At 47.0% G+C, this 24,766-nt stretch overlaps 1 protein-coding gene across 1 annotated transcript in view; it reads right to left on the reverse strand.

Moving 5' to 3' along the window:
• Positions 1-24,766, reverse strand: part of MTBP (MDM2 binding protein) — an 86,740-nt gene that overhangs the window by 58,391 nt on the left and 3,583 nt on the right. Inside the window, exons 2-9 of the mRNA XM_063924448.1 lie at positions 24,372-24,443; positions 23,521-23,594; positions 23,276-23,421; positions 22,752-22,810; positions 20,428-20,566; positions 14,194-14,308; positions 1,244-1,378; positions 608-702 (exon numbers count right to left, since the gene is read on the reverse strand). Of these exons, the coding sequence (XP_063780518.1) occupies positions 608-702; positions 1,244-1,378; positions 14,194-14,308; positions 20,428-20,566; positions 22,752-22,810; positions 23,276-23,421; positions 23,521-23,594; positions 24,372-24,443 (835 nt within the window). The remainder of the gene's footprint in view (positions 1-607; positions 703-1,243; positions 1,379-14,193; positions 14,309-20,427; positions 20,567-22,751; positions 22,811-23,275; positions 23,422-23,520; positions 23,595-24,371; positions 24,444-24,766) is intronic.

The raw sequence follows: 24,766 nt of genomic DNA on the forward strand, positions 1-24,766 counted from the left end.
GTAAAAGTGCACCCCTCACCTAAACACTGTGGGGGCGGCCATTTTGTAACCTAGTCATGTTTGAATGTAGCCAACAATATAGGAGTTCTATTTACATACAAAGTGCTAGAAGTGGGCCGATATACATAGAATACACTATACACACACACCTCTTTAATATTTAACTAAATATGTATTCAATCTAAAGTGGTTTATCCCAAAGCAAATAGGGCTGAAATTAAAATAATTAAAAAGATTGACTCAATTATGATAGAAAGCCTTGTCTGTTCCCACCCTACATTAAGCACAAACTCCCTCGGCTGGAGAAGAACGAAACAGTAATTCCTGGCATAATCCCTGCAGTGCTGCGCCTCAGTTTCCCCTGCAGGCCGTAGACTGAAACCTATGGCGCTGTAAGTGTTCTTACAACCGAAAATCTACTAATAGGCAATATTTTATGCTGCTTGATTTATCCCGTCTTCCTCTTGACAGGTTTACCTATCATAAATGCAGTGACTGGTCATAGGACGCTGGAAACTGGGATTTCTAGATCACTCTCCTGTCATTATTCCACTCACAAAGTATTATTCCATTGCGGAAAAAATAAATAAAAATAAATGAAGGATACAGCTCAAACACACAGTTCGATATGAAATACGAGGGAAGTTCGGACAACGCCACCATCTGTATATACTCCAGAGATGAGCCGTAGTAATGGAACACCTATGAAAGTGGGAACAGAGTAAGGAATGGAAATAGTCAATGACGGGCTGCTATGTTGGCGCTTTCTACCTGATGAGGTGTACAAGTAACCAAAATACGTAAAGAACCCCCCTTCCCCCCCAAAAACAAACACCTGCAATTTAAATATATCAGTGGTTCCCAAACTTAGTCCCCAAGGAACCCTTACAGTCCAGGGTTTCTCAATTATCACAGATGTTTACTTCAAATTGATGAAGGTACAAAGTATTCAATAACCTGTGCTCATGCATGGATATTCTTAAAACCTGGACTGTTAGGGTGCCTTGAGAACAAAGTTTGGGAACCCCTGTTATATTCCAAACTGTCACAGACATTCTGAACTCACTGTAAGAACGTGAAAGTGACATCCCGGGCCTGAGTGTAAGGTGGATTTGCAGATGTATTTCTAATGTTCTTATCTTTTGGTTTTATTCCTCTTGCGTACGGCTAATTCCGCTTTGCATTACCCCATGCTGATAACTGCTAGGTGCACTGGTTACTTCTGGGAATTCTGGAAACGTACCTCTGGCAGTAATGAGTTCTGGGAGTTACGGGCAGCATGTGTGGGCACACTGCTCAGTCTCAGGAGATGCGCCTGGGAAGAGACGTCACAGACAGAGCGGATGCAGAAGTCTGGGAATTCCACCTCGGAACTAAACTGAAATACATGGAGAAAAACACGCAGCATCTAGAGAGCCTGCAGATTGGATAACATTTATCAAATCCATTGTGTGCAACATTCTGGTCCCCAGCAGATCTAGAAGACAAGGGGCCCAGGCTGGGGAAACACATAATGACTGCAACTCAAGGCTTCACCTTGTAACAACCACTCAGTCAGAATAAACAAGGGTCATCAAATAAATGCATGGTGGGGTACTATCACAGGCATGGCTGGGAGATAGGAAGGAAACAGGTGCTGTATGAGGTTTGCTAGGTGCTTTATAGGCCACATAGCAGTAATGGTCAAGGTCACACTTGATGGAATAGTTTTAATGACAAAGGAGATCTGATCTGAATCTCTCCACCCCCCACAAATGGCATTCCGGGACCATTCGGCTCTCACCACCACCACTGAATATGCCACGTTACTGAATAACCGCAGTCACAGCTGACAGTCCAGGCTCAGCGATGAAAGTGCAAACATTAGAGATGCATTATATCACCTGCAGTCACTTGGACAGTGGCTAAATAGATGATACAGGGGTCTATTTACTAAGCCCCGGAGAGATAAGGGCCGAGTTGATCACCCGCTAGCTACTTTTTGCAGCCGTGCAAACGCATAGTCGCCGCCCACGGGGGAGTGTATTTTCGCTTTGCAAGTGTGTGAACGCCTGTGCTGCCGAGCGGTACAAAAAAGTTTTTTGCAGTTTCAGAGTAGGTCTGAACTTACTCAGCCCTTGCAATCACTTCAGCCTGTCCAGTCCCGGAATTGACGTCAGACACCGGCCCTGCAAACACCTGGACATGCCTGCGTTTTCCCAAACATTCCCAGAAAACGGTCAGTTAACACCCATAAACGCCTTCTTCCTGTCAATCTCCTTGCGATCACCCCTGCGAATGGATTTGTCGCTAGAAGCATTGCCCAGCAACGATGCCGTTAGTACCTGTACGACGCGCGTGCACATTGCGGTGCATGCGCAATAGTGACCTGATCGCTGCGCTGCAAAAATCGGCAGCGTGCGATCAACTCGGAATGACCCCCAAAGTACCAGCCAACCAGCTCCTGTTATTTTTCAAACACAGCCTGTAACACGGCGTGCAGGGGCTGATTGGCTGCTACTTTCTCTCTCTCTCCACTTTATGTCTCTCCAAGGCTTAGTACATCAACCCCATAATTCCATAATCAATGCATCACTTATCACATCCTCCTGCACGTGGCAGAAAGAAAAAACAAGTTGTTATAAGCCATCCATTAACAATATATACAGTCTGCCTAATGTGGAAACATTAATAGATAACTTAGATTAGAAATCTAGAATACTAGCATAGATTCAAATAGGAATCAGATACGTCTATTGTGGATGATGCAAATTCCAGAACCTCAGAAGCGCAGGCGAATGTTTCACGGCAGTGTGGTATCAGAAATGCTCACACAATAAAACAGTTCCCTGCAAGAGTTTTAGCCCCCCTGGCTCGTGCCCACAGATCACAAATCCTGCTTTTGGCCTGTAGAGTAAAACAGGATTTAAATACCTACCGGTAAATCCTTTTCTCGTAGTCCATAACGGATATTGGAGAAATCTAGTACGATGGGGCATAGACAGGGTCCAAAGGAGGCGGTGCATTTTAAATTTCTTCTACTGGGTGTGCTGGCTCCTAACCTCTATGCCCCCTCCCACAGGCAGTTACGGGTAAAACAGTGCCCGAAGGAGAAAGGACATATAGGAGAGAAGGAACATAACAAGGAGTGGTGAGATTTACACACCAGCAACATAAAACGACCAGCAACAGCTGAACAGGTAACCATAAAACAGACAGCCTGCAGAAAAAAGTAAATGCACTGAGGCGGGCGCCAAATATCCTTTATGAACAACATTATTAATATCTTCAAATATGTAAAGGGGCATTACACGGAACTAGCAACTGATTTATTTATTAAAAGAACTCTGTAGAGGACGCGTGGGTACTCACTGAGGCTAAAAGAGAAAATTATGTACGCAACGTAGGAAAGGGTTCTTCTCTGTAAGGGGAATAAAGATTTGGAACTCACTGCCGGAGGAAGTAGTAATGGTAGACTCTATAAATGCATTTAAAAACGGATTGGACAAATTTCTAACAGGAAAACGTATCAAGGGCTTTAGCATTTAGCATATTGACATTAAAATTATCTGGGAGTGGTTGGAATCATTGCTGTAAATCGGTACTAAACCATTACTTCAGCATGCACATTATAAAAGAAACCGATTAATGCAGAATACAGGTTGAACCCGATGGGCATTTTGCCTCTTTTCAACCTCACTGACTATGTAACTATGTAATAGCGGCTGCGGCACTGTAGGAGTAAAACCCCAGTGCCCGGCGCCATATTGACTGAACAATGGACGCTTGGCGTCATCTTTAAAATGTATAGGGCGCTAGGCGCCGTGTAATTGATCATGTTTAAAAACTGTAATTATGCTGTGTCGCGGTCCCGGACCTCTCTGGCGACGGCGGCAGTGAGGGAAACCGCCGGCGCGCTGGCATTTCTGCATGCCAGGGGAGAGGAGAGTGCTGCACGGCGCCGCAGCTGGGAGCCCGGGACCTCCGGATCCCGGTGTGTGAAGCCGGAGAAGGGAGCCAGCGATGGCCAGATTGCGCAGCACATGGGGAACCGGGCTAAGTGGCTCCCTTTGCGGCAGGAGGAGACAGGCGCTGAGGTCCGGGAGCTGGGCTCCCAGCACCTCAGCGCTGCATGGGGTGCAGAGAGCCGCGGCAGCCCGGACGAGCGTCATGGGCTGCCGAGCTCCAGGAGGAAGCAGACGCTGCCGTCCAGGGTGCGCCGCTCACGGGGACCGGTCTAGCCGGCTCCCTAGCGGCGAGGGACACATAGGGTGATGGACGCCGAGGTCTGGGAGCTACGTTCCCGGCACCTCAGCGCTACACAGGCACAGAGCCACGACGGCCGGGACGAGCGTCCTGAGCAGCCGGGCTTCAAATCAGGGGGGTGCGCCACACGCTGCGGCGAGGCCACAAAGTATATGTGTCACACTGGGAGGACAGGGAGAGCCAGCTCCCTGGATCCCAGTGTCCGGCTATGTGCAAGGGCATGCTGGCAGATCGGGGGAAGCCAGCTCCCCTACCACCAGCACTGAGAGTTGCCGCTACAGCCAGAATGAGTTTCCTGGGCCGCAGGGCAAAGGGAGCCCAGCGCTGAGCACATTTCAAGTAAAAAACAATGCTTTTAAATGTATAATAGATATTGCGTGGCAAGGCACTGCAGTGACTGGGTGTGTGGAGCCCGTGCAGGGCTCAGGCTCCATGTATTTAAACAGACATGTATGTGAAGTGTATTTTAATGTATTTTAAGGTAAAATGCACTTACTGGTTGTTGTGTCCCAGGAGAGGGGGAATCCATGGCTGTGCAGGCTGTTGGATTCCTCCAGACCTTTTCCCCAAAAATGGAATGCCTTCTCCTCCAGCCTCAAACATAAAAGTATCATGGGGAAAGAGAGGAGAAGCTCAGCTTTCCAACAAGCTGTGTGGTTTTCTGGAGCTCCATAGGGATCACCTCTGGTGAGCAGGAAACCCTGACCAGGGATCTAGGCTGCCCAGCTCTGGAGCCCGAATTCAAGCTGCAGATGCTGAGCTGGGTCCCAGGCAGATCCCTGGAAGTAAGTTTAGGCGGGAAAACTTCCCCCAGGGCAGACTGAACGTCACCGGGACGGATCCAGATCCTCCAGGATGGGACGGTCAAGAGAGTGACCACTCCCCCTGTCCATAGAGGACTATGGTAGCTGTGCATGTGACCAAGGCATGCACAGCCCATGGGTAAACATTGATTGGTTGTAAACCAAAGGGCGGACTTACCCCCTGTGGTATTGTGTATCGGAGTAGGATAAAAGTGAAAAGTGTATTATACCAACTACTTTCTGATGTAAACATCTGCTGTATTGCTGAAGTTCTTTTCAGAACTATTTGGGCAAATAAACATCTTCTGCCTCAAGACGACCGCTTCATCTTGTGACCTGCAGGGCTAGGCGAAACCTAGCTCCATTCTCCGGCTGTCCAGGGTGTACCCAGCGTCTCCAAGCTCCGCCTCCAGCCAACTACCAGGTAGAGGCCTAGTCAAGCGACTAGTGGGGATTTGTCAACACCACACGTGTGGTAAGGCGGCGTGTCGACGCATACAGAACAGAACCGTGGTTCCAGACTCATAAGGCAGGTTAGGAGTCTGGTGGTGGCAGCGTAGAACCCGCCCACTGCGCAGCGGGTGGAGTCAGTAACAGGCGGTTACTGACGGTAAGCGGGAATCCCCCATGTGGCCAGGTCCCGTGTGAACTAAAACTCCATTCTGTGACTGGGGACGGGACGTGGTGAGGGCTGTCGTACGGGACCGTCCGGTCACACCATCTTTCTAATCCGAGCCATCCTCTTCATATAGATCTTCAAGGCTCGCACAGCATCCAATGCCTCCGGAGGAGAAGTGCCAGAACTAGACGGAACCACAATAGATTGATTCAAGTGGAACGCAGAGATGACCTTCAGCAGAAACTGCTGCCTAGTTGTGAGCTCCGCCTGACCTTGTAAAAGACCAAGTAGGGACTTTTACACGATAGGGCCCCCAATTCTGAAACATGCCTACTAGTAGCCAGGGCCAACAACATCACAGTCTTCCATGTGAGGTATTTGTCTTCTACCGTCATCAGAGGTTCAAACCAGGAGGACTGTAGAAATTCCAACACTTCATTCAAATCCCAGGGTGCCGTGGGCGGCACAAAAGGAGGTTGTATGTGAAGTACCCCTTGCAAGAAGGTCTGAACTTCTGGCAACACTGCCAATTTCTTCTGGAAGAAAACAGAGAGCTGAAATCTGGACCTTAATGGAACCCAGACGTAAGCCCTTATCCACACCAGCCTGCAGGAAACGTAGGAAATGTACCAAGTGGAACTCCGCAGGCGGATACATGCATTCCTTGCACCAAGAGACATATCTTCTCCAGATATGATAGTGTTTTTACGTCACAGGTTTCCTGGCCTGAACCATAGTAGCAATAACCTTTTTGGAATGGCCTTTGTGAGCTAGGATGTTCCGCTCAACCTCCATGCCATCAAACGAAGTTGCCATAAGTCTGGGTAGATGAACGGTCCCTGGTTCGTGAGCAATACCAGTGAAGCTTCTTGTTGAGTCCAGAAGCCATCATGTCTATTTGTGGGCAGCCCCACCAGTCGATGATCTGCTGAAACACCTGATGGTGGAGTTCCCACTCTCCCGGGTGGAGATCGTGACGACTCAGGAAGTCTGCTTCCCAGTTGTCTACACCAGGAATGAAGATTGCGGACATTGCTCTTGCATTTCTTTCTGCCCAGAGGAGTATCTTTGATACCTCTCACATGCAGGCCCTGATTTTTATCCCTCTTTGATGATTTATGTACACCACTGCCGTGGCGTTGTCCGACTGAACTTGGATCGCGTGATCTCTGAGTAGAGGAGAGGCCTGAAGCAGAACATTGTAGATCGCCCGAAGTTCCAGAATGTTGATCGGAAGGAGAGTTTCGTGGGCCGACCACCTGCCCTGGAACGGAGACCCCTGGGCAACAGCTCCCCAACCTCTCAGATTCGCATTTGTCATGAGGATCCAATCATGAATCGTGAAATTTCGACCTTTTAGTAGATTTGGGGACTGCAGCCACCACAGGAGGGAAATCATGGCCTGAAGTGATAGACGAATCATCAGGTGCATCTGAAGACGTGATCCGGGCCACTTGCTCAGGAGATCCAATTGAAATGTTCTGGCATGGAACCTTCCAAACTAGATTGCCTCGTAGGAGGCGACCATCTTTCCCAACAATCTTATGCAAAGATGGATGGACACTCGAGAAGGTCGGAGCACCATGCAGACCATTTCCTGACGTGTTTTCGCTTTTTCCACTGGTAGAAACACCTTCAGGGCCACAGTATCCAGCAACATACCCAGGAACAGGAGCCTCTGAGTGGTGGGACTTCTGTAAGTTGAGGATCCACCCGTGGTCCGACAGAAGATGGATGGTGTGATCGATATGGAGCAACAAAAGTTATCTGGATCTTGCCTTTAGCAGAAGATCGTCCAGGTAAGGGACCACGTTGACCCCCTGGACCCGGAGCTTTAACATCATCTCCGCCATCACCTTTGTGAATACCCATGGGGCTGTGGACAGACTGAAGGCGAGGGCCTGGAACGGGAAGTGATCGCCCAGCAGGGCAAATTGTAGGTACGCCTGATGAGGCGGCCAAATCGGAATATGGAGGTAGGCGTCCTTGATATGCAAGGAGACCATAAATTCCTGGTCTTCCAGACCCACAATCACTGCTCGCAGGGATTTCATTTTTAACTTGAACACCAACAAATACGGATTCAGTGACTTCAGATTAAAAAAAAAAAAAAAAAACGGGCCTTACCGAACCGTTCGGTTTCGGTAACACGAATAGGTTTGAGTAAAACCCCTTGACGCGTTGCGCCAGTGGTACCGGAACAATGACGTGGGACTGGACCAACTTTTGGATAGCTAGTTGCAACGTAGCTTGCATATCCTCCAAAGCTGGTAAGCTTGATTTTAAATATCGTTGGGGGGTGGGGGTGGTGAAGTACTGTCGAACTCCAGCTTGTAGCCTTGAAAAACGAGCTCCCCGACCCAGGCATCCTGGCAGGATTTCTTCCAGACGCAGCTGAAGTGACGCAGTCAAGCTACCACCTCGAGATCCCCTCGAGGTGGGTGGGCAACGTCATGCTGAGGCCTTAGTGGAAGCAGAACTGGTGCTTACAGGTTTTTTGGACTTACCTCTGACCGCATTGGAGGAACCTCTGGCCTTCGAGCAAAATCTGCGAGACCAAAAGGACTGGACAGACGGCTCGGATACAAGCGTCTTGCCGGCGGGGCCCCAGAGGGGAGAAACGTGGATTTTCCAGCAATAGCCTTGGAAATCCAGGTATCCAACTCAATCCCAAAAACCCATTCCCCAGAATAGGGGAGAGATTCCACACTACGTTTGGATTCTGCGTACGCAATCCACTGACGCAACCACAAGGCCCTGCGTGCCGACACCGCCATGGCCGACGTCGTAGCATTAATATTCCCCATTTCCTTGAGGGAATCACAGAGTACCCGTGTAGTGTCCTGAATGTGCTTCAATAGGGTGACCATAATAACTAAGGGCATATCACCCGAGAGGCCCCCCTGAAGTTGAATGGCCCAAGAATGAGTAGCATGGGTCATCCAGCAACACGCAATAACTGGTCTTTGTAAAAGGCCGGCCGCAGTGTATACAGACTTTAGGGTAGTTTCTATTTTCCGAATCCCAGGGTCGTTCATGGAAAAGGAGCCCAGGGTAGGTAGCACCGCCTTCTTAGACAGGCAAGAGACTGAGACATCCACCCCAGGGGATTCTTCACAAAATTTTCAACCTTCAGGAGGAAATGGGAAAGTGCGCAAAAACTTTTTGGACACTTGGGATTTTTTGTCTGGATTTTTCCAGGCCTGTTTGAATAAGTCATATAACTCCGTAGAATCAGGGAAAGTGACATTGGGCTTATTTTGCACAAAGAAAAAAACAACTGCTGTGATGCAGCTGTAACACATCCCTTATAGCCAAAATGAGGGGTTCAATACCCTGGGCAGAATCAGGATCCCCACTAACAGGATACGGGCCATCCTCATCCTCCGGTATATCATCATCTGTGTCAGACAGCAGTGCAGGTAAACCACGCTTCTGGGGGCCTGCATGGGAGAGGGGGGCTGCGCATCATCCCTAGCAGCTAAATCTGCCATAGCTTGTTGCAGTAGCTGAGTTTTCTGCACATTTGCAGTGAGTTCAAAGGACATATCAGACATCATGGTTTTAAGAGACCCTAACCAGTGGGGCTGTGTACCCTCTCCCCCAACCTCTTTGGAGATAATTTGGTGTGACAGATAATGCACAGTTTGTGCTTACACATATTTCACAGTAAACACAACACCATACACACAGACAGTTATAATGCAAACCTGCCCTACTGTATGTGAGAGGAGACACAGAAGAGAGAGGACATCAGCACAGCCCCAGTGAGACTGTCACCTCTGTAATTCACAGCAAACACTATCAAATACCGTCCTAATTAGACACAGAATAGTGGGGGTCATTCAGAGTAGTTCGCTCGGTGCCGATTTTCGCAACGGAGCGATTAAGGCAAAAATGCGCATGCGCGAAGTAATTTAGCACAAAACTTAGTAGATTTACTCACATCCGAATGAAGAATTTTCATCGTTGAAGTGATCGGAGTGTGATTGACAGGAAGTGGGTGTTTCAGGGCGGAAACTGTCCGTTTTCTGGGAGTGTGCGGAAAAACGCAGGCGTGCCAGGATAAAACGCGGGAGTGTCTGGAGAAACGGGGGAGTGGCTGGCCGAATGCAGGGCGTTTGTGACGACAAACCAGGAACGAAACGGGCTGAGTTTATCGCAGTGTAGGAGTAGGTCTGGAGCTACTCAGAAACTGCTAATAATTATTTATTCGCAATTCTGCTAAGCGAAGATACACCTTCAGAGGGCGGCGGCCTAATGCTGCTAAAAGCAGCTAGCGAGCGAACAACTCGGAATGAGGGCCAGAACAGTGTACACAAGCGGCTCTCCCCCTTTTACTACACCCTGTACCAGTTTCCAGCATGTCTGAGGCAGGATGGCTTCTGTAAGCAGAGGAAGGCGCCAAAAACGCCCTGGCCCCGCTCTGAGGAAGCCCCCCCCCCCCCCCAATGGCACCAGAGCGAAGCATGTCATTTATACTGGCAAAGTCTACAAACAGTCTAAAACCTCACAAGTGCTCAGTGCTGCATTTTTGTGCCAGTTTACACACAGGGGATCTTAGGGGGACCCCCCAGGGAGGGTCCCGTACGCCGCGCCCGTGGTCTGCCATACTTTGAAACCGAGGCCTCCCCACTAGCGGGACCCCCGGTGTGTACTCATCACCGATGTCACCTTCAGGCAGCGTTAAAGGTGTGCGGTGCGCTGCGACAGCCAAGGCTCAGTGCCCCGCTGAACAAACAGCTCCTCAGGACAAAAAGAAAAAAAAAAAAAAAGTACGATCTCACTTTTGCGCTCAATGTCCAGAAAATTCAGTTTTGCCACAGTGGACCGATGTAGTTCATTCAATATGAAAAAGAAAAAAATGCAACATAGTATAATACTGCATTGAGACCAGATCTTTCACCACTGTGTAATACAGGGAATGGAAATGTGGATATAGTCCCAAAACTGGAAAGTTCAAGCTTCCACCTCTTTTTCAAGGCACCCAACGTGATATGCAGGATTTATGGTGATGGACGCTTACATGTAAGCTTACTTCTGTAAGACGTGATGAAAACTCATAAAGGTTTCTTTTGTTGGCCTTACGATCACTTCATATAGGTAGATGGACCCCAATATCCCTCGTAACAAATCAAAGCCAGAGATACAATCCAATTAGGACAAGGACACTCTTTATTAGAGTACAAACAAAAGAGTGAACAGAAAAAAACCATACCATGTGGGAAAAGGCAGGATGATGTTGATAGCCAATAGCAATGGGTCCGGATACCAATAGCTATTTATCCCCCACTATGGATAGTCAAATCTGTCACCCACAACAACACACTGTGTCGACGCGTTTCGACGCTATGCAGCGTCTTTTTCAAGATTCACAGTGTGTAATCACTAGAAATACAAGTTGAAATTAGGTCCCACTTGACCAATAATAAACATACAGTGATTCCATATATTTTCTAAAACATACTGACATTGTTATTTAACTCTTTCTAAACAACATTTTCCTATTTTAAAAACTGATGATATTTACCAACAGTCATAGAGAGTTTGGACTTCATTATAAAACTATTCAAACAAACTTAAGCATCAAACCGGTTACATACCCCTGGAGTGCAGCGTGTCCTGTCTGTTCAGGAAGAGAACAAACATGATTGTAATCATGTGTTTTATATAGGCAATGGTCTGATTGAATTTACACCAATCAGAGTTAAAATAGGCAGATGACTGGCACTTTTATAAGCCAATGTGTATTCACATTCACAGCTGATCGTTAGTGTGTAATCACTAGAAATACAAGTTGAAAATAGGTCCCACTTGACCAATAATGAACATACAGTGATTCCATATATTTTCTAAAACATACTAACATTGTTATTTAACTCTTTCTAAACAACATTTTTCCTATTTTAAAAACTGATGATATTTACCAACAGTCATAGAAAGTTTTGACTTCATTATAAAACTATTCAAACAAACTTAAGCATCAAACCGGTTACATACCCCTGGAGTGCAGCGTGTCCTGTCTGTTCAGGTAGAGAACAAACATGATTGTAATCATGTGTTTTATATACGCAATGGTCTGATTGGTGTAAATTCAATCAACCAATCAGAGTTAAAATAGGCAGATGACTGGCACTTTTATAAGCCAATGTGTATTCACATTCACAGCTGATCGTTAGACCTTTTAATAAATTGCGGGTCATGTGACTCACGTGTCACGTGATGGCCCTGCATAACATGACTGATATTTCCCTAGTGTTCGATGACGCGCATTACGTTAATACGCACGCGCGTCATCGCGTCAAAGTCTTTCTGCAGATATATCGCGATAACACGAACGCGATTACCGCAGTTAAACATGTGACCACCACACGTGACCGAAGCTCTATGACGCGCATCACGTCAGTGCACTGGTCCGTGACAGTGTCCGCTTTTTTACATTTAACCAGTGGTACACACTGTTGGCAATCAGAACTAACTGGTGTGCAGTCCCATTATGTGGACTCAAACATGCGCTGCAATTATCTAGAATGCAACTTCATACATACTGCGATCTACATTGGTACCATACTGATCACCTGACCATGAGATGACAGCGGTTTGTTTACATCACATGTAAAGATACAGGGTATGTTGGTTTGGGTAATGCTGTTTCCTAATTTCATAATTCAAAACATAACATTTTAAGGAACATATTATAAACAGATACAAAAAATAAAACATATTTATAAAAACCACCTTATTTAGAAATCGTGGTTTAAACCAAGCGGCGCAAGGCTATTAAAATCAAATATATTTTTCATTTCAGATCTGGCTAATCTGTTGTCTCTATCTCTGGTCCTCCAATTGTTCTTGATCCATTTTATAGCACAAAAGCTTTTTAAACCTTTCAGAGTTCTCATGTTTGTCTTTAAAATGTAGGGAAAAAGGGTGATTTTCATTCCCCTTCAAAATATTCCTGACATGTTCTGCCCATCTGATTTTAACTTGTCGTTTTGTTTTGCCAATGTATAATAAATTACACTTACAGACAATGGCATAGACAACATAATCCGTGTGACATGTAATAAAATCATCTATCCTGACTTTTTTCTGTCTCCATATAAACTGCGTCACCTTAGATTCAGTACTAGGGCAGGCTTTGCACATCCTACATTCCCCACAACGGTAGAAGCCCTTATTTCTAGGTAAAAACCTTTTTCCGTCCATGGGTAGAGCACTGCTAACCAAAGTATTTTTAATATTGGGAGCTCTTTTAAATGTGGTCCTGCAGCGGGGAAGCGGCTCTGCACCTCGTAAGGCCGGGGATCATCCCCCCCTAACTCCAACGGCGCAGGTAAGTTGTTGCCCAGACAGCATACCGAAAAAAATAAAAAAAAGTTTTAGATGAAATTAAAGAAAACTCTCTGAAGCTGCAGAGATGTGTATCCTCTCCTGAGGGCACTTTTTCTAAACTGCCTGTGGGAGGGGGCATTGAGGGGAGGAGCCAGCACACCCAGTTGAAGAAATTTAAAGTGCGACGGTTCCTTTGGACCCTGTCTATACCCCATCGTACTAGTTCGCCCCAATATCCCTTATGGATGCTAGAGAAATTATATCCATACTGAACTGAAGTTGAATTCAGTCTAAATTTGTATTTATGAACAAATTTGTATCTTACCAATACTCTAGACTCACATTGACAAATGCAGTATGTTTCTTTGGTGGCAAATCAATGAACGTGCTATTGATACCGCCAGGAATGAATAACTGAAGCTATTTAATTAGCCGCATTCCGCTCAGCACTTATGTCGAAAGAGATTCAGGTAGTCTAGGTAAATGGTGTTCTCCGACTTAAGTGCCCGGTGCGATGCTGTTAGCGCAAGTGGTAATCCCGCAGCTCACATTGCGGCACTAGTTTTGCCGGATTACTGCTCGCACCTCAGGAGGGTGCGAGCAGAAATCTGCGGCTAATTGAATAGCTCCGGCCACCCATTCCTGGTGCGGTCCATACTGCGTTGATGAATTGCCCCCTTTAATTTTTATATTGCTTTCTTCAGTAAGACAGCAGCAGAGGGTCATCTTCAGCTTCACAGCCAAAACGCATACGTTTATACTGGCGGGACCTCCGAGATAGTATCTAGAAGTTTCTGCAGCACAATCAAAGAAGTCCATCTGTGATCCCCACTGGCCCTCTCTTAAATGTGGGCCAGTAAGCAGACGACCTTCGAGCTCAGCTGAAGATGGAACCCCTGTTATAGGGAGTAACAATGTTACCCCATTAGGGATTCTCAATGAGCGACACCGGGGGAGCAGAAGTATTAATTCTGTGGCAGTGTGAATAGAAAAACATTTTTTGGAGCATTTACAGATTCTTTAATTTAGTATGACCAGGGGAAAAAAAAAAAAAAAAAAAAAATATATATATATATATATATATATATATATATATATATATATATATATATATATATATATATATATATATATATATATATATATATATATATATATATATATATATATATAAATAAAAAAGGTGCTTACCTTATGCTCGCTTATCTCTAACGATCCTCTCCATAGCTCCTGTGGGTCTATGAGAGAGCCGAGGCCCTCTGGAGAGATTACACTCGCCGACAGGTAATTGCAAATATTCTGCCATCTGCATTAATAATGAATAAAATATATTTACACATCCATGAAAACGCCTTAAGCATACGATGTTACAGGCTTGTACAGCCTTCATAACTAAATAATAAGATTTTACTCACCGGTAAATCTATTTCTCGTAGTCCGTAGTGGATGCTGGGAACTCCGTAAGGACCATGGGAAATAGCGGCTCCGCAGGAGACTGGGCAGAACTAAAGAAAGCTTTAGGACTACCTGGTGTGCACTGGCTCCTCCCACTATGACCCTCCTCCAGACCTCAGTTAGGATACTGTGCCCGGAAGAGCTGACACAATAAGGAAGGATTTTGAATCCCGGGTAAGACTCATACCAGCCACACCAATCACACCGTATAACTCGTGATATTATACCTAGTTAACAGTATGAAATATAACTGAGCCTCAGTAACAGATGGCTCATAACAATAACCCTTTAGTTAGGCAATAACTATATACAAGTATTGCAGACAATCCGCACTTGGGACGGGCGCCCAGCATCCACTACGGCAGGGCTGGCCAAACCGGTCCTCGAGATCTACCAACAGTTCATGTTTTCCAGGCCTCCTGGAGATCTGTAGAATTGTCAGTTAGGAATGAATGCAGCACATCTTAATTAGTAATGATTACACCTGTGCACCAGCTAGGTGGTCTGGAAAATGTGTACTGTTGGTAGATCTCGAGGACTGGTTTGGCCAGCCCTGCACTACGGACTACGAGAAATAGATTTACCGGTGAGTAAAATCTTATTTTCTCTGACGTCCTAGTGGATGCTGGGAACTCCGTAAGGACCATGGGGATTATACCAAAGCTCCCAAACGGGCGGGAGAGTGCGGATGACTCTGCAGCACCGAATGAGCAAACTCAAGGTCCTCCTCAGCCAGGGTATCAAACTTTTGCAAAAATGTTTGAACCAGACCAAGTAACAGCTCGGCAAAGTTGTAAAGCCGAGACCCCTCGGGCAGGCGCCCAAGAAGAGCCCACTTTCCTCGTGGAATGGGCTTTTACAGATTTAGGGTGCGGCAGTCCAGCCGCAGAATGTGCAAGTTGAATCGTGCTATAGATCCAGCGAGCAATAGTCTGCTTAGAAGCAGGAGCACCCAGCTTGTTGGGTGCATACAGGATAAATAGCGAGTCAGTTTTCCTGACTCCAGCCGTCCTGGAAACATATTTTCAGGGCCCTGACTACGTCCAGTAACTTGGAATCCTCCAAATCCCACGTAGCCGCAGGCACCACAATAGGTTGGTTCACATGAAAAGCTGATACCACCTTAGGAAGGAATTGGGAACGAGTCCTCAATTCCGCCCTATCCATATGAAAATCAGATAAGGGCTTTTGCATGACAAAACCTCCAATTCTGATACACGCCTGGCCGACGCCAAGGCCAACCGCATGACCACTTTCCACGTGAGGTATTTTAGCTCTACGGATTTAAGTGGCTCAACCCAATGCGACTTCAGGAAATCCAACACCACGTTGAGATCCCACGGTGCCACTAGAGGCACAAACGGGGCTGAATATGCAGCACTCCCTTAACAAAAGTCTGAACTTCAGGCAGTGAAGCCAGTTCTTTTTGGAAGAAACTGTACAGAGCCGAAATCTGGACCTTAATGGAACCCAATTTTAGGCCCGTAGTCACTCCTGACTGTAGGAATTGCAGAAATCGACCCAGTTGAAATTCCTCCATTGGGGCCTTCCTGGCCGCACACCAAGCAACATATTTTTGCCATATGCGGTGTTTTTCGATCACATCTTTCCTAGCCTCAATCAGCGTAGGAATGACTTCCTCCGGAATGCCTTTTTCCTTTAGGATCCGGTGTTCAACCGCCATGCCGTCAAACACAGCCGTGGTAAGTCTAGGAACAGGCAGGGCCCCTGCTGCAGCAGGTCCTGTCTGAACGGCAGAGGCCATGGGTCCTCTGAGATCATTTCTTGAAGTTCTGGGTACCAAGCTCTTCTTGGCCAATCCGGAACCACGAGTATAGTTCTCACTCCTCTCCGTCTTAGTATTCTCAGTACCTTGGGTATGAGAGGCACAGGAAGGAACACATACATCGACTGGTACACCCACGGTGTTACCAGAGCGTGCACAGCTATCGCCTGAGGGTCCCTTGACCTGGCGCAATATTTTTTTAGCTTTTTGTTGAGGCGGGACGCCATCATGTCCACCTGTGACCTTTCCCAATGGTGTACAATCATTTTGAAGACTTCTGGATGAAGTCCCCACTCTCCGCGGTGGAGGTCGTGCCTGCTGAGAACGTCTGCTTCACAGTTGTCCACTCCGGGAATGAACACTGCTGACAGTGCTAACCCATGATTTTCCGCCCATCGGAAAATCCTTGTGGCTTCTGCCATCACCATCCTGCTTCTTGTGCCGCCCTGCTGGTTTACATGGGCGACCGCCGTGATGTTGTCTGACTGGATCAGCACCGGCTGGTGTTGAAGCAGGGGTCTAGCCTGACTTAGGGCATTGTGAATGGCCCTTAGTCCCAGAATATTTATGTGTAGGGAAGTCTCCTGACTTGACCATAGTCCTTGGAAGTTTCTTCCCTGCGTGACTGCCCCCCCCAGCCTCGAAGGCTGGCATCCGTGGTCACCAGGACCCAGTCCTGTATGCCGAATCTGCGGCCCTCTAGAAGGTGAGCACTCTGCAGCCACCACAACAGCGACACCCTGGCCCTTGGGGACAGGGTTATCAGCCGATGCATCTGAAGATGCGACCCGGACCACTTGTCCAACAGATCCCACTGGAAGATCCTTGCATGGAACCTGCCGAATGGAATTTCTTCGCAAGAAGCTACCATCTTTCCCAGGACTCGCGTGCATTGATGCACCGACACCTGTATTTGTATTAGGAGGTCTCTGACTAGAGATGACAACTCCCTGGCCTTCTCCTCCGGGAGAAACCCTTTTTCCTGTTCTGTGTCCAGAACCATACCCAGGAACAGTAGACGCGTCGTAGGAACCAGCTGCGACTTTGGACTATTCAGAATCCAGCCGTGCTGTTGTAGCACTTCCCGAGATAGTGCTACTCCGACGAACAACTGCTCCCTGGACCTCGCCTTTATAAGGAGATCGTCCAAGTACGGGATAATTAGAACTCCCTTTTTTTGAAGGAGTATCATCATTTCGGCGATTACCTTGGTAAATACCCTCGGTGCTGGGGACAGACCAACGGCAACGTCTAGAATTGGTAATGACAGTCATGTACCACAATTTTGAGGTACTCCTGGTGAGGAGGGTAAATGGGGACATGCAGGTAAGCATCCTTGATGTCCAGTGATACCGTGTAATCCCCTTCGTCCAGGCTTGCAATAACCGCCCTGAGCGATTCCATTTTGAACTTAAACCTTCGTATATAAGTGTTCAAGGATTTCAATTTTAGAATGGGTCTCACCGAACCGTCTGATTTCGGTACCACCAACATTGTGGAATTTTATTAACCCCGGCTTTGTTGAAGGAGGGGTACCTTGATTATCACCTGCTGGAAGTACAGCTTGTGAATTGCCGCCAGTACTACCTCTCCTCGAGGGCAGCAGGCAAGGCTGATTTGAGGTAACGGCGAGGGGGAGTCGCCTTGAACTCCAGCTTGTATCCCTGTGATACTACTTGCAGAACCCAGGGATCCACCTGTGAGCGAGCCCACTGGTCGCTGAAGTTCCCGAGACGCGCCCCCTCCGCACCTGGCTCCACCTGTGGAGCCCCAGCGTCCTGCGGTGGACTCAGAGGAAGCGGGGGAAGATTTTTGATCCTGGGAACTGGCTGTCTGGTGCAGCTTTTTCCCTCTTCCCTTGTCTCTGTGCAGAAAGGAAGCGCCTTTGACCCGCTTGCTTTTCTGAAGCCGAAAGGACTGTACCTTATAATAACAGTGCTTTCTTAGGCTGTGAGGAAACTTGAGGTAAATTTTTTCCTTCCCAGCTGTTGCTGTGGATATGAGGTCCCAGAGACCATCCCCAAACAATTCCTCACCCTTATAAGGCAGAATCTTCATGTGCCTTCTAAAGTCAGCATCGCCTGTCCACTGCCGGGTCCCTAATACCCTCCTGGCAGAATGGACATTGCATTAATTCTGGATGCCAGCCGGCAAATATCCCTCATATATAAGACGACGTCTTTAATATGCTCTATGGTTAGCAAATAGTATCCCTGTCCTAACAGGGTAATAGACCACGCTGCAGCAGCACTATCCATGCTGAGGCAATTGCAGGTCTCAGTATAGTACCTGAGTGTGTATATACAGACTTCAGGATAGCCTCCTGCTTTTTATCAGCAGGCTCCTTCAAAGTGGCCGTATTCTAAGACGGCAGTGTCACCTTTTTTGACAAACGTGTGAGCGCCTTATCCACCCTAGGGGATATCTCCCAACGTGACCTATCCTCTGGCGGGAAAGGGTACGCCATCAGTAACTTTTTAGAAATTACTAGTTTCTTATCGGGGGAACCCACGCTTCTTCACACACTTCATTCACTCATCTGATGGGGGAACAAAACACTGTCTGCTTTTTCTCCCCAACATAAAACCCCTTTTGGTACCTGGGTTAATGTCAGAAATGTGTAACACATTTTTCATTGCCGAGATCATGCAACGGATGTTCCTAGTGGATTGTGTATTTGTCTCAACCTCGTCGACACTGGAGTCAGACTCCGTGTCGACATCTGTGTCAGCCATCTGAGGTAGCGGGCGTTTTTGAGCCCCTGATGGCCTTTGAGATGCCTGGGCAGGCGCGGGTTGAGAAGCCGGCTGTCCCACAGCTGTTACGTCATCCAGCCTTTTATGTAAGGAGTTGACACTGTCTGTTAATACCTTCCACCTATCCATCCACTCTGGTGTCGGCCCCACAGGGGGCGACATCACATTTATCGGCATCTGCTCCGTCTCCACATAAGCCTCATCAACCATGTCGACACAGCCGTAACGACACATCGCACACACACAGGGAATGCTCTGACTGAGGACAGGACCCCACAAAGAGAGAGAGAGAGAGAGAGAGAGAGAGAGAGAGAGAGAGAGAGAGAGAGAGAGAGAGAGAGAGAGAGAGAGAGAGAGAGAGAGAGAGAGAGAGAGAGAGAGAGAGAGAGAGAATGCCAGCACACACCAGAGCGCTATATAATGCAGGGATTCACACTACCCACAATTTTTCCCTTATAGCTGCTATAATACACAGATTTGCGCCTAAATTTAGTGCCCCCCCTCTCTTTTTAACCCTTTGAGCCTGAAAACTACAGGGGAGAGCCTGGGGAGCTGTCTTCCAGCTGCACTGTGAAGAGAAAATGGCGCCAGTGTGCTGAGGGAGATAGCTCCGCCCCTTTTTCGGCTGACTTTTCTCCCGCTTTTTTATGGATCCTGGCAGGGGTATTTTACACATATATAGCCTCTAGGACTATATATTGTGCTTATTTTGCCAGACAAGGTGTTTTTATTGCTGCTCAGGGCCCCCCCCCCCCCAGCGCCCTGCACCCATCAGTGACCGGAGTGTGAGGTGTGCATGAGGAGCAATGGCGCACAGCTGCAGTGCTGTGCGCTACCTTGTTGAAGACCGAAGTCTTCTGCCGCCGATTTTCAGGACCATCTTCATGCTTCTGGCTCTGTAAGGGGGACGGCGGCGCGGCTCCAGGACCGAACGATCGAGGTCGGGTCCTGTGTTCGATCCCTCTGGAGCTAATGGTGTCCAGTAGCCTAAGAAGCCCAAGCTAGCTCCAATCAGGTAGGTTCGCTTCTTCTCCCCTTAGTCCCTCGTAGCAGTGAGTCTGTTGCCAGCAGATCTCACTGAAAATAAAAAACCTAAAATATACTTTCTTTTCTAGGAGCTCAGGAGAGCCCCTAGTGTGCATCCAGCTCAGCCGGGCACAAGATTCTAACTGAGGTCTGGAGGAGGGTCATAGTGGGAGGAGCCAGTGCACACCAGGTAGTCCTAAAGCTTTCTTTAGTTGTGCCCAGTCTTCTGCGGAGCCGCTATTCCCCATGGTCCTTACAGATTTCCCAGCATCCACTAGGACGTCAGAGAAACACGGTTTATCATATTGGCTTTCTTTAGTGTCTGTAAGGACGGCCTTTACATCATCAGGGAAAACAGTTTGTTTCCACTACCAGAGTCTTACCACTACATTAGTACATTACCCTTTGCTTTCTTTTGTGACAATGGTGACCTTTGCGGCGTGCCATTCTTTCAGGTGCTTAATCGCCCCCACAGCAAGCACACAGTCCTTCAATTTGGGAGCATCTGCAGAGTGTATCAGGACATCCACCAACGCCCGTCCTAAAATTCAGAACACACGGTGCAGGGAGTACTAGCCTCAACGTTACTCTATCATTAGATAGGTTATTGTTTCAGCACTGTTTATACAACACACCACACTCATACGTACACATTTAAGTATACTGGCCAGCGCTTAATGTCAAATGGACGCATATATTAAAAAAAAAAAAAAACATCCAAGAACCATACTAAAAAAAAAAAAAAAAAAAAAAAAGAGTCACCTATTAAAATCAAAAACACTCTCTCTTCGTACCACCATGACACTCTTCTTAATAACACTAAACCTTTTCCACGACATCCCCCGTCCCTCTAAACCCGCCACCTCGCCCCATAATCAGCACGTTTAATACTGATCCTGTCATATGGAAAACAGACTCCCATCCAAGTATTCCAGCGGAGACGACAAAGAGCACTTTGGTTATCCTTTGCGGAAGGAACTTTCTAACGCTACAGGGTAGTCTACACGCAATATCACTCCAGTAAGCTAAAGGGGGATAGCAAATTACATTTTCTAATGTTGCATTTGAATTATTAGAGACGTTTAAGCTATGTCAACTTACATCTAGCCTCCCTGCTCGTTAAACAGCGCTTGTAGTCACGCCATGCCGTAGCTTGGTAGTGCCTATCGTCTATTTCCATTAAAATGCGTCTAATTCGCAAAACGATGTGAATATGTTCTGCTGATGTTTATGTTGAGCAGTTTATGCTAATTAAAATTATATATGCAGCATGCCTATATTCTGTGTGCAAACGCGGCTGTATCTGCATACGAAATAGCAGGTTACAGTGTTTTCTTAGGAAATCATGTAACGTAACATTTCATATGCAGTTACAGCCGCACACAGAATTCTAGGTATGTTGTATATCATGTTAATCAGCAGAGTCTGCTTGTGCGTCCTGTTCGCTGCCACTGTGGGGCTGGCCATGTAGGGAAAGCCCAGCTTGTTGTGGTCGCATCTGATTTCACCACGCCAGGCAAGTGGTTAAAAAGTATTTCCTCCGCCTACTGTACATCACAGACACAGATTGAGGATCAGAAATATACGCATAAGGCAAACAGTCCCAAAAGACACAACAGTCATTTCCTTTGATAACCGCGAATGAGGCTCATTCAGAGTTGCTTTAGCGTCTTTTGCTGTAGTCACATCTTGGACTATATGCTTATCCTAGTAACATCTCTTCCCTGGTGTACAAGGAACAAGATGGCCGCTTTGTGTAGCTTTAGATACAACCATGCCGCTTGATGCATCTAAAGATGTTACTACGGGGAGTGCCATGGAAACCAGTGTTAGGTTCAGAGTGTTCGTCAGAGTATGACCTCCAATGTGAGCGATTAGGTGTCCGAGTCACTCCCACAAACACGCACAGTCAACGCCCGCTACATTTGAGACCATGAGTCACAATAGCACCTACACCAGTGTACGTACACAACATGGGACGCATGTGCTGAGCAACTTTTTAGCGACACACACATGCGCAGTTGAAAATAGACCATCTGCACAGATATCGGCACTGCATCAGTTTGAGAATCAGGCCCGATAAACGTAACGATATCGATGGTCCCTCAATCTAAGCCTACAAATCTCTAAAGAATTTCTGTTACCTAGGATACTGTCGGGGGGTGGTAACTGCCTATTTTCTGGGAGTGTCAGGGAAAGCGCAGGTGTTCCCAAGCGTTTTCAGGGAGGGTGTGTGACGTCAGCTCCGGCCCCGATCAGCCTGCTCTGATCGCACTGTAAGAGTAAGTCCTGGGATGCACAGACTGGAAAAATCATTCAATGGTGAGTGAGTTGCAGCTGGCTGCCGTTTGCAAAACTTTTCGCACGGCGTACGAAGACTTGCACAGGGCGGTTATTCACTCTGGCTGGGCGGCGACTATCTGATCGCAGACTTCTGCAAATCCGCAGAAGACCGATCAGGTCTGAATTAAGCCCTTAGTCTGGTAAAGCGATGTAACCACTGCAGCTGAAGCAAAGTGATAGATCTAGCTGCATTCTGTTATATAAGGAATATTCCTCAGCCCAGTATATCAGGTATCTCAATAGTAAATAGTGGGATTACTTTCAGTGCAAACGCCATTTATCCAAGGCCTTTAGAATGAAATTATCAGCAACTACAACAATCTTTGTTTTTTATAAAAACCAGAACCGAAAGCATAACCAACATTTTCTATTTAGAGCAATACCTGGCGCGGGAAGCTTGTCCGACAGCTGGTGGATTAATTCTGCGGACTCTTCAAACAAACTGAAAAAGTAAGAAGAAGAATTAGACTTCAAATTCACGGACTGTCGCATTTAACGTATTTCATTTAGTAACCAACACAAATCTCTGCGATTGTGACTTGTGATTGGTCCTCCGACGCACAAAGCCCTGGGCGGCTTCAGGAGGGGCTGTAAGGCGAGCTTCTGAGCTGCGAGAGAAACTGCTGCAAAGTCTCTGACTGCCGGGGAGATCTGGAGGTGTCCAGATCTGTAGAAGAGAGGGCACGGGGCAGCGCCAACTGGCTGTGGGTTGGTTTCTGATTGTCGCTGGCAGTATGGAGATAGCTTGCACTATAATGGCACTGGGGAGATGACAGAGAGGCTGTGTCCAGTTGTCAGGCAGCCAGTGAGAGCTGTGAGGAGGGGAGGGTGGAGATTACCTCCAGGGTGAAGCACCATGCCCTTGCTGCCCTCCTCCTCTTCCTCATACACAGGCCAATGACCATACCTAGTCTGAGACGCCGAGTCCCGGCTGTCGTCATCTTCCTCTTCGGAGCTGTGTAAAGCAGATATACATTCTTCTATAGTGCTCTGAGCAGGCTCGTCCCCATCATCAGTGATTGGACACAGATCTTCCCAGTCAGAGCTGGAGAACTGAGGAAACAAAAAAAAAAAAAAAAAAAAAAGAAAGTAACCTAAGAGGAAGAAAAACCAAGTGATAAAAAACAGCGTGATAACCAGACAGCGTATTACCTGGAAAGATCCGCACGTGACTTGCAGAGCGAAGAACCATTTCCTCGCGCTGGGATCTCCAGTCAGTGAACACGCTAAAAAGACGCAACATGTAAACCATTTGAAATACATTAGCATAGAATTATTGTATTTACCAGCAGGTAAGGAATGAGGAGACAGTATATTATATAACATTCTGCAACAATTCTGGGGTACAGCGTATAGCAAAATACACGCACCCCCACATCCCGTCTGTTATCTGGATTGCCCTTTACTCTGAACACGTAATAATCCTCTTGCTACATTGCACAGATTTCCATCATCATATTCTGTATCTACTAGACAAACTGCTTATTTTCATTGCCCTTTGATGGAATAAAGAACTGAACAGATCTGGATAATGGAAAATCTTTGCTGCTCAACACAGAAATCAGTCGTGAAGATACAGGAAAAGTTGCAGGGGGGGGATAAGGCACAGACCACTAAATGAATGGACTACTGTGCACCGTTTTCTCTAGAGCTTAAGCTCTGAAGCGTGCAGCTCACAGTTATACAGTGCTTTACATTACATTGGAGCTGTAAAGGAGAAGAATACTGTTCTGTAGTCTTTTTTAAGATTGTGCTGCAAGGTACAAACTAAGCGGTTAAGAGCCCAGAGCAATTCAATCGCTGCTCATGGTAGTTGCTGGCACTTAACCCATAATCTATGCCTTACCGTGGGATATAATTGAATAGTTCCAGCACTAAACCCGGGAGCTAAAAGCCTGCGTCAAGGTACGCAGCTAATTGAATCCCCCCCCCTCCCGCTAAGTGCAACAAGCTCCCGTTAAACACTCACAAAAGGACAAAGTGCAATAAAACAAGTGAATTACCTGGGAACGTGTCAGTATGTGTGATGCAGTGTTCCTTCAGCTGGGTATAAATATCCTGCGCATCCACCAACCCTAGGAATACATGAGTAATAGATAAAACACTGCAGTCAGTCATAGAATGAAAGCACATAATCCAGGATTCATTCAGCTCCAGCTAAATCTGCTCATTGGTAAAATGCAGCCACTAGAACACTGCGGGTTTCATAGGATGGTTTCAAGTACAAGTAACACATTTGCTCCTGAAGAACAGAAAAAAAGAACCTAACAGCAAAACTATGGCATGGCATGGTGGGATGTGTAGTCCCCGGGAGCTGGAGTGCCGCATGTTGCCTATCCCTGTTAGCATAAAGTCTGACAAATACTGCTAGAAAAAGGCTTGGACCATTTACAGAATA

Source organism: Pseudophryne corroboree, chromosome 5, assembly GCF_028390025.1.
Source record: "Pseudophryne corroboree isolate aPseCor3 chromosome 5, aPseCor3.hap2, whole genome shotgun sequence".
NCBI lineage: Eukaryota > Metazoa > Chordata > Amphibia > Anura > Myobatrachidae > Pseudophryne > Pseudophryne corroboree.